We start from the raw sequence: 10444 nt of genomic DNA on the forward strand, positions 1-10444 counted from the left end.
TATGCATTAAAAGACTAATGCGGCACACCCGCGGAAACGGACATGCAGTGCGTCTTTTCAGAATGCAGCATGTCCTTACAATGCTCAAACAACGCAGGTGACCTGCCAGCGACCTCAGGTGCAAATTTTACCTGCGTAAAATCCTGATGCAATCCTGAACGTGGACACATACCCTAAGGGTGCCAACCTACACAGCTAGGCAGGGTTATTTAGGGTTATACCAAGGTTACCTAGTCTATGTTTTTTTTAACACGTTTTTTGACACATTAGGTTGGTGTTTTTTAATTATCGTTTTAAATAAAATTTGCCTGATTTCAGTGGGAGCGAGCGCTAACTGTTGAAACTCCCTTTAACAACCTCCGCCGCAATAGTACAGCGGAGGTCGGATCCCCTGCTTTGATGTGGGCTCCAGCGGGGAGACACATCAAAGCCGGGACATGTCAGCTGTTTTGAACAGCTGACATGTGCCCGGAATAGCGGCGGGTGAAATCGCGATTCACCCGCCGCTATTAACTAGTTAAATGCCGCTGTCAAATGCTGACAGTGGCATTTAACTACCGCTTCCGGCCATCGGGCCGGAAATGAGCACATCGCTGACCCCCGTCATATGATTGGGGGTCATCGATGTGTCGGCATGACAACCTGAGGTCTCCTTGAGACCTCTATGGTTGTTGATGCCGAATTGCTATGAGCGCCACCCTGTGGTCGGCGCTCATAGCAATGCAGTAAATCTACTACATAAGGGGCGATCGTCAGATCGCTCCTATGTAGCAGAGCCAATACAGTTGTGCCAGCTTCTAGCCCCTCATGGAGGCTATTGAAGCATGGCAAAAGTTAAAAAAAAAGGTTTTGAAAAATATGAAAAAAATAAAAAAATATAAAAGTTTAAATCACCCCCCTTTCACCCCATTCAAAGTAAAACAAAAAAAATCAAACCTACACATATTTGGTATCGCCGAAATTCAGAATCACCTGATATATCATTAAAAAAAAGGATTAACCTGATCGCTAAACGGCGTAGCGTGAAAAAATTTGAAACGCCAGAATTATGTTTTTTTGGTCGCCATGACATATCATTAAAATGTAATAACGGGCGATCAAAAGAACGTATCTGCACCAAAATGGTATTATTAAAAATGTCAGTTCGGCGTGCAAAAAATAAGCCCTCACCTCACCCCAGATCACGAAAAATGGAGACGCTACGGGTATTGGAAAATTGTGCAATATTTTTTTTAGCAAAGTTTTGAATTTTTTTTATCACTTATATAAAACATAAACTAGACATGTTTAGTGTCAATGAACTCGTAATGACCTGGAGAATCACAATGGTAGGTCAGTTTTAGCATTTAGTGAACCTAGCAAAAAAAGCCAAACAAAAAACAAGTGTGGTCCTCTTTTTTCCACGTTCTCCCTGGTGTTCCCTGCACATGTCCCAATAAAGAAAAAAATGTTTTGTTTCAACAGACCGGTGAGTGCATTCCTGTTTTTTCTTATATTGGATTTCACATTATTTCTGGATTTTTGCACCTGAGGGTCTTGATTGTTTAGGCAGTTGTGGCCTATCAGCGACAATAAGCGGTGGAGGTTAAAGACTCTGGGTTTCAGCGGTGCCGATTTTTTTCTTTTTCTGAAAAAACAAGTGTGGGCTTGCACTTTTTTTTGCAATTTCATCGCACTTGGAATTTTTTTCCCGGTTTCTAGTACACGACATGCTAAAATCAATAATGTCACTCAAAAGTACAACTTGTCCCGCAAAAAAAACAGGATTTTTGGTTGCTTACCGTAAAATCTTTTTCTCTGAGCCTTCATTGGGGGAAATGGTTTCCTGTGTCCCCCAATGAGGCGATAGAGAAATAAGCCCTCACATGGCCATACTGAAGGAAAAATAAAAAGTTATGGCTCTGGGAAGGAGGGGAGCGAAAAACGCAAAACCGAAAAAGGGCAAGGTCTTGAAGGGGTTAAAGTTTTTATTTTATTTTTTTAAATATACAATTTTTTTCCTACTAAATAAAAGTCATGGGACTCAGAAAATGGTAACACAAACCAAAGTTTATTTTATTACAAATTTCTGATTTTTTCTAAAAACTACATTACAACAAGAACTGCACATGTTTGGCATGGCGATAACTGCACTGAGCTAAAGAATCAAGTCACCAGGTCCAAAAAAAACAAAACAAGGACTTGTGGTTTCTGGGACGATTCAAGCTATTACATTACATCGGTTTCATCATCTGATGGACCGGAAAGAGGTGCATTCTTAGAATGGGCTCCCATATTCCAACCTGAGCCTGAAAGTAAGCAGAAAAATGCAATGTAGTCATATTCACAAGGATATCTATGATTAAAAAAAATTCAGACAACACTGCTAACAAGGATTGAACGGTTTCACAGAGAAAAATGCAAACTACCACTTCCGTCACCACAACCTGATGCAACTCATTTTTCTCTCAGGGCACCAGTATTAAAGATATACCGTACTTTATTTTGGACATGGACACCTGCACCACCATGTCTCTGTCACACAGAGCCTGCCTCTCCATATCCACCTGTATCACACGCCGCTTGTGTCCTCATGTACCCCTCAATCATACACTCTATGCCCCCTCTATCACCATCCTATCCCCGCGTTCCACCGTATGACACAATATCCTCCTCCATGTCCTAATCAATCAGTCTCGGCCCCTTTCATCAGTCTCTTTCCCATGTCCCTTCCAGCACATAGTATCCACCCCATGTCCCCTGTAATCACAGTATTTGCCCCCATGCCCCCCTCTACCATTTTCCACCCGTCGGCTCAGTCTCCGCCCCAGTGCTCCTCCAGCAGTCTATGCTCCATGTCCCCTCTAGCACATACTATCCACCCCCTTGTTTCACTCACAGTATCTGCCCCATCTCAATTCCATCCCATGTCCCCTCTAGCATTCGTCCCCTTCACACGTCCACTTAAAAAAAAACTTACACAAGTGAAGTGGCAATCGGGGTAACGGTGCTTGGAAGTGATGTCAGCTGGGAAGTGTCCAAGAACACAGTTGACTGCTTATCTACACTATCATCTATTTACCCCTCTGTATTTGCAAATCTTTAAGGCTACTTTCACACTAGCGTCGGTACGGGGCCGTCGCGCTGCGTCGGCCCGACGTACACTGTGCAAGTGCCGCACAACGGGGGCAGCGGATGCATTTTTCCAGCGCATCCGCTGCCCTATTGTGAGTTGCGGGGAGGTGGGGGCGGAGTTCTGGCAGCGCATGCGCGGTCGGAAATGGCGGACACAACGCAGCAAAAATCATTACATGTAACTTTTTTTGCTGCCGACGGTCCGCCATAACACGACACAACCATCGCACGATGGTTGCGACGTGTGGCAAAGCGTCGCAAATGTTAGTCAATTGAGAAAAAAAACGCATCCCGCAAGCAATTTTGCAGGATGCGTTTTTTCTCCTAAACGACGCATTGCGACGTGCAGTGCTCGACGCTAGTGTGAAAGTAGCCTAACACACAAAAAGCAGTCATTTCTATTCTGCATTCTATTGCGGTCCATATCTACACGTACCCATTGACTTGTATTAGGTATTATAATCTGTGCTGCTGGGAAAAAATGGACATGTCCACCTTTTGGGTCACACAGTTCGTGTGAAAACACGGACATGTGTTCAACCCCATAGCTTCAGTGGGTACATGTCTCAATGGGCGCTGCACTTCAGGACACACGTACATGTGAAGCGTGCCTTACTGCGAGTCTTGCTGCCGAAGGTTTAGACAGCTAGAATAATCAAACAGGTTCCTTTTAATAAGGATTCAGAAGAACTGGGTCTTTTTGATGAACGGGCCAAATGATCCAAATCACCAAAAAGAGTCGGCTGCCCATCACTACGCGTCACCAGAATATTATCACGTTAGTGGCACTCTCTAGGTCTTTGGGCCAGTGACGTTCTCTCATTCACAGCTCTATTATTCCTTACTTGTGCTGGTCCCTGTGGAAGGGCACCACCCCGATGCATGATGACCCTACCTAGAAGCTGGCCCAGCTCTGTACCATTGCGTAGGATGTGCTGCAGGATGGCGGGCGTAATCGGGAACACTTTATTCTCTCGGGTGGTATCTCCAGACACACTCAGGAGCTCCTTCATCAGATTCTCTGGCACTGCCATCAGGTACATTGGAGGGTTGGTGATCATTTTGTCATTATACAGATTTGCGTTAAGATTGCCGTGAGTCCCGCCCACGGGTAAGTGAAGACCTGCCCGTGACGGTTGACTCTTACGCCCCTGCTGAGGATTATCTTCTTTCTTGCTGTGTCTGGACACACTTGGTATCTGCAAAAGCATCCAACACCAAAGTTAGTAAGTCACCTCAACGAGAAAAGTGCGCCTTCACCTCATATATTATACAGGCAGAGAACAGGGCGTTTTATGTTGAAACTTTTTTTTAAAGTTTTTTATTTGAAATATGCAACTTCTTCCCACTAAATAAGTTATCGGCCTCAGAAAACGAAAACAGAAACCAAACTTTACTTTTCTTTCTATAAAGTTCTGAATTTTTCTAACTGAATTACAACTGCACAAGCTTGGCCTGGTGACAACTGCACGGAGCTAAAAATCATGTTACCAGGCCCAAAAACAAGGACACGTGTTTTCTGGGATGAGTTAAACTTTTACATTACCTCATTCTTTTTATCATCTGATGGACCGGAAAGAGGTGGCTGCTTAGAATGGAGTCTCCGAGCTTCTTCCAACTCCAGCCTGCAAACAATGCAATGTAGTCATTTACACAAGCATAGTTATCATTAAAAAAAAGAAATAACACTGCTAATGAGGACTGACCTTCCTCACAGGAAACATCAACCCCATGCAACTCATTTCCCTCTCATGGTGCAGTGCTTTATTTAGGACATGGACACCTGCACCACCACGTCCCTCTGTCACACAGAGCCTGCGCCCCCATGTCCACCTGTATCATAGTCTTTTCCCCCATGTCCCTCTATCAGTCCCCCCCTCATGTCCCCCTACCAGTCCCCGCCCCAAAGGCCCTCTGTCAGTCCCCGCCCCCATGTCCCCCTATCAGTCCCCGCCCCCAGGTCCCTCTGTCAGTCCCCGCCCCCATGTCCCCTTGTCAGTCCCTACCCCATGTCCCCCTGTCAGTCCCTGCCCCCATGTCCCTCTGTCAGTCCCTACCCCATGTCCCCCTGTCAGTCCCTGCCCCCATGTCCCTCTGTCAGTCCCTACCCCCATGTCCCCTATCAGTCCCTGCCCCCATGCCCTGTCAGTCCCCACCCCCATGTCCCTTATCAGTCCCCGTCCCCATGTCCCCCTATCAGTCCCCGCCCCATGTCCCTCTGTCAGTCCCTGCCCCCATGTCCCTCTGTCAGTCCCCACCCCCATGTCCCCTATTAGTCCCCGCCCCATGTCCCTCTGTCAGTCCCCACCCTCATGTCCTATCAGTCCCAACCCCCATGTCCCCTATCAGTCCCAGCCCCCATGTCCCTCTGTCAGTCCCCACCCCCATGTCCCCTATCAGTCCCCACCCTCATGTCCTATCAGTCCCCACCCCCATGTCCCCTATCAGTCCCAACCCCCATGTCCCCTATCAGTCCCAGCCCCCATGTCCCTCTGTCAGTCCCCACCCCCATGTCCCCTATCAGTCCCCACCCTCATGTCCTATCAGTCCCCGCCCCCATGTCCCCCTATCAGTCCCCGCCCCCATGTCCCCCTATCAGTCCCCACCCTCATGTCCCCCTATCAGTCCCCGCCCTCATGTCCCCCTATCAGTCCCCGCCCCCATGTCCCCCTATCAGTCCCCACCCTCATGTCCCCTTATCAGTCCCCACCCTCATGTCCCCCTATCAGTCCCCGCCCTCATGTCCCCCTATCAGTCCCCGCCCCCATGTCCCCCTATCAGTCCCCACCCTCATGTCCCCCTATCAGTCCCCACCCTCATGTCCCCTTATCAGTCCCCACCCTCATGTCCCCCTATCAGTCCCCGCCCCCATATCAGTCCCCACCCTCATGTCCCCTTATCAGTCCCCACCCTCATGTCCCCCTATCAGTCCCCACCCTCATGTCCCCCTATCAGTCCCCACCCTCATGTCCCCCTATCAGTCCCCACCCTCATGTCCCCTTATCAGTCCCCACCCTCATGTCCCCCTATCAGTCCCCACCCTCATGTCCCCCTATCAGTCCCCACCCTCATGTCCCCTTATCAGTCCCCACCCTCATGTCCCCTTATCAGTCCCCACCCTCATGTCCCCCTATCAGTCCCCGCCCCCATGTTCCCCTATCAGTCCCCACCCCCATGTCCCCCTATCAGTCCCCACCCTCATGTCCCCTTATCAGTCCCCGCCCTCATGTCCCCCTATCAGTCCCCGCCCCCATGTCCCCCTATCAGTCCCCGCCCCCATGGTACAGTCTTTTTGATGAAAGGGGCCAAGGCTCCAATCCCCATCAGTAATCGGCGGGAGCCGCGCAGCCCATCATCATCAGTCGGTGACCGGGGGTCCCATGGTCGGGCCGCTCCCCCGTCACTCACCCGGGGCTCTTCCCTGCAGGGGCTGAAGGGGCAGAAGACATCATGTCGGTAAAGAAGTCAGGCGGCGTGCCTCCCCGGCGCAGGGTCACCCTCGACAGCAGCCGGTCCAGCTCCGCACTGTTGCGCACGGCGTGCTGCAGGATGGCGGGCGTGATCCGGGCCACTTCATTCTTTCGGGCGGTGTCTCCGGCCAGCCTCAGGAGCTCCGCCGTCAGAGCCTCGAGCACGGCCGCCAGGTACACCGGAGCGGTGGAGCTCAGCCTGAACTGATGCAGCCGAGTGCGCATTCTGCGGCGCAGCCGACACACGGGGAAGTGAAGTCCGGCCCGCAAGGAGCGGCTGATCCGCGCCCGCCGAGCACGGCCTCTCTGCCCGCCGTGTGTGGACATGCTTATCTGCAGAAGAGTAACGCCAGAGTGGAACCTAGCCCCAATGAGAACAGGGCGCAGTGATTGGTTGTTTTTCCAGTCAGCCAATGAGAAATAAGATATTTGAAAACAGATACAAAGTATAGCTGTCACGTGACTGCGTTCAGAATCGGCCAGGTCTGCCTCCCAGGGACCATGTAGGACGAGGCTGAAGTTGGTTTCTTAGGCTGGTTTCACACTTGCGTTTCAAAACGCATGCGTTTAAAAAAAAAAAAACGCATGGTGAAAAATGCATGTAAACGCGTGCAAACGCTGCGTTTTTTGACGCATGCGTTTTTTTCATGTGGTGAAAAAAACGCGGTGTTTTGATGCATTTACATGCGTTTTTTCATGCGTTTGCGTTTTTTTAAATGCATGCAGATAAATGTGTGACAGCTGCCAATCATCAAAATAAAGTAAAAAACCCACTATAAACAGAAAGAGCTAGGGGTAGGGTTAGGGGTAGGGATCCTAACCCTAACTCTAAAGGGATCCTAACCCTAAAGGGATCCTAACCCTACCCTTAAAGGGATTAGGGGTAGGGTTAGGGTAGGGTCCCTTTATCAATTTTATGGTGTGGGGTGGTTTATCAGTGTGTTTTTATGTTTTTTTTTTTTTAAAAACGCATGCACAAAAAACCGCATGCGTTCCCATTGACTCCAATGTGTTTTTTGACCCCCAAAAAACGCATGCGTTTTTTGTGTCCAAAAAACGCCTCTCAAAAATACTACAAGTTGCATTTTTGAAAATGAAAGCATGCAGTAAAAAAACGCATGCGATTGAAAACGCGACCAAACGCGTACACAAAAAAAGCATGCGTTTTCAATGTTAAATATAGGGAAAAAAACGCATGCGTTTTTTTGTGCAAAAAACGCTGCAGACAAAAACGCAAGTGTGAAACCACCCTTAGGCTACTTTCACACTAGCGTTTTCTGCAATCCGTCACAATGCGTCGTTTTGCAGAAAAAATGCATCCTGCAAAAGTGCTTGCAGGATGCGTTTTTTCCCCATAGACTTGTATTGACGACGCATTTGCGACGGATTGCCACACGTCGCATCCGTCGAGCGACGGATGCGTCGTGCTTCTGCGGACCGTAGGGAGCAAAAAACGCTACATGTAACGTTTTTTGCTCCTGACGGACCTCCCCGCACCTTACAATGGGGCAGCGGATGCGCGGGAGAAATGCATCCGCTGCCTCCATTGTGCAATGCGCTAAACGCTAGCGTCGGAATCTCTCCCCGACACATTGCGACGGGGAGATTTCGACGCTAGTATGAAAGTAGCCTAATTCGTCAGTTTCTTATTCGGCAATTTTTTCATTTCTGTTTTTTGTAGGTTTAACAACTAAAAATAAGCATCATAATAATAAAAGACAATGCAGCGAGGTGCCCTGATGTGAATACGCTTAAAAACGGCTACCAAAACAATAAAACTAGCACAAAAATGGGCATCAAAGTGGGCACCAAAGAGCGCTGAAGAAAGGGTTAAATGCCTTTGGGCGACTGATCTGACACTTAAAATACACAGATAGTGATGCCATGCATCAAACCCAGGTCCCTCCAGCCTGGCCCAAATGGGTTCTGGGCACCAGAACTGGCATTAAAGTGGGCAAACAGCCCATTTTCACATATTTCAATAAGTAACTGATGTTTTTAAGGGGTTAAATGCATTTGGGCCACTGATCTGACACTTAAAATATACAGACAGCAAAGCCCTGCAAGCAAACCTGGTCCCTCCAGTCTGGCCCAAATGGGTTCTGGGCACCAGAACTGGCATCAAAGTGGGCAAACAGCCCATTTTCTCAGATTTGAATAAGTAACTGATGTTTTTAAGGGGTTAAATGCCTTTGGGCCACTGATCTGACACTTAAAATACACAGATAGTGATGCCATGTGTCATGATCCCAATGGCAGGGGATCACAAAAGGACAAGCACACAAAAAACAGAACAAGCTCTAGGGTGATGGAAACTGAGCTGACCGCGATCCTGAACCTAATTCACAACACTAGCAGTAGCCGGGGAACGTGCCTACGATGATTCTAGACGTCTCGCGCCAGCCGAAGGACTAGCTTCCCCTATTAGAAGAAACAAAGACCTCTCTTGCCTCCAGAGAAACACCCCACAGAAATAGCAGCCCCCCACATGTAATGACGGTGAAATGAGAGGAAAGCACATACGTAGTAATGAAAACAGATTCAGCAAAATGAGGCCCGCTAAAACTAGATAGCAGAGGATACAAAAGTGAACTGCGCGGTCAGCGAAAAACCCTACAAAAAACCATCCTGAAATTACCTGAACTCATGTGCCAACTCATGGAACATGAGGAGTAATATCAGCCCACTAGAGCAACCAGCAACAAGGAATCACATAACTGCAAGCTGGACTAAAACAAAAATAAAGCAAAACATGGAACAGGAAAATCAAAAACTTAGCTTGTCCTGATGATTACAGCAGCGGAAAGCAGAGGTAACAAGACACAATGATTACATTGACCGCCGGCGAGGAAATGACAAGAAAGCCAGGTTAAATAGGAAACTCCCATATCCTGATAGAACAGGTGGACACCAGAGACCGCAGAGAACACAAGTCACCCAGTACCATCTGTAACCACCAGAGGGAGCCCAAAAACAGAATCCACAACAGCCATGCATCAAACCCAGGTCCCCCCAGCCTGGCCCAAATGGGTTCTGGGCACCCCTTAAAAACATCAGTTTCTTATTCAAATCTGCAAAAATGGGCTGTTTTCCCACTTTAATGCCAGTTCTGGTGCCCAGAACCCATTTGGGCCAGGCTGGGGGGACCTAGGTTGCTTGCAGGGCATCACTATCTGTGTATTTTAAGTGTCAGATCAGTGGCCCAAAGGCATTTAACTCCTTAAAAACATCACTTATTCAAATCTGTGAAAATGGGCTGATTGCCCACTTTGATGCCAGTTCTGGTGCCCAGAACCCATTTGGGCCACGCTGGAGGGACCTGGGTTTGATGCCTGGCATCACTATCTGTGTATTTTAAGTGTCAGATCAGTGGCCCAAAGGCATTTAACTCCTTAAAAACATCACTTATTCAAATCTGTGAAAATGGGCTGTTTTCCCACTTTAATGCCAGTTCTGGTGCCCAGAACCCATTTGGGCCAGGCTGTGGGGACCTGGGTTGCTTGCAGGGCATCACTATCTGTGTATTTTAAGTGTCAGATCAGTGGCCCAAAGGCAGCTAACCCCTTTAAAACATCAGTTACTTATTCAAATGTGCAAAAATTGGCTGTTTGCCCACTTTGATGGCAGTTCTGGTGCCCAGAACCCATTTGGGCCAGACTGGAGGGACCAGGGTTGCTTGCAGGGCATCGCTGTCTGTATATTTTAAGTGTCAGATCAGTGGCCCAAAGGCATTTAACCCCTTAAAAACATCAGTTACTTATTTAAATCTGTGAAAATGGGCTGTTTGCCCACTTTAATGCCAGTTCTGGTGCCCAGAACCCATTTGGGCAAGGCTGGAGTGACCTGGCTTTAATGCATGG

The 10444-nt window shown here is 48.3% G+C and overlaps 1 protein-coding gene across 1 annotated transcript; it reads right to left on the minus strand.

Moving 5' to 3' along the window:
* Nucleotides 1–2108: 2108 nt before the first annotated feature.
* Nucleotides 2109–6896, minus strand: LOC138673979 (uncharacterized). Its single transcript, XM_069761979.1, has 4 exons — nt 6523–6896; nt 4661–4739; nt 4010–4313; nt 2109–2288 (listed from the first exon to the last, which is right to left on the minus strand). The coding sequence occupies exons 1-4, from the start codon at nt 6807–6809 to the stop codon at nt 2209–2211; spliced, it is 750 nt and encodes a 249-aa protein (XP_069618080.1). The 5' UTR covers nt 6810–6896; the 3' UTR covers nt 2109–2208.
* Nucleotides 6897–10444: the final 3548 nt, after the last annotated feature.

The sequence above is a fragment of the Ranitomeya imitator genome, chromosome 4 (assembly GCF_032444005.1).
Source record: "Ranitomeya imitator isolate aRanImi1 chromosome 4, aRanImi1.pri, whole genome shotgun sequence".
NCBI lineage: Eukaryota > Metazoa > Chordata > Amphibia > Anura > Dendrobatidae > Ranitomeya > Ranitomeya imitator.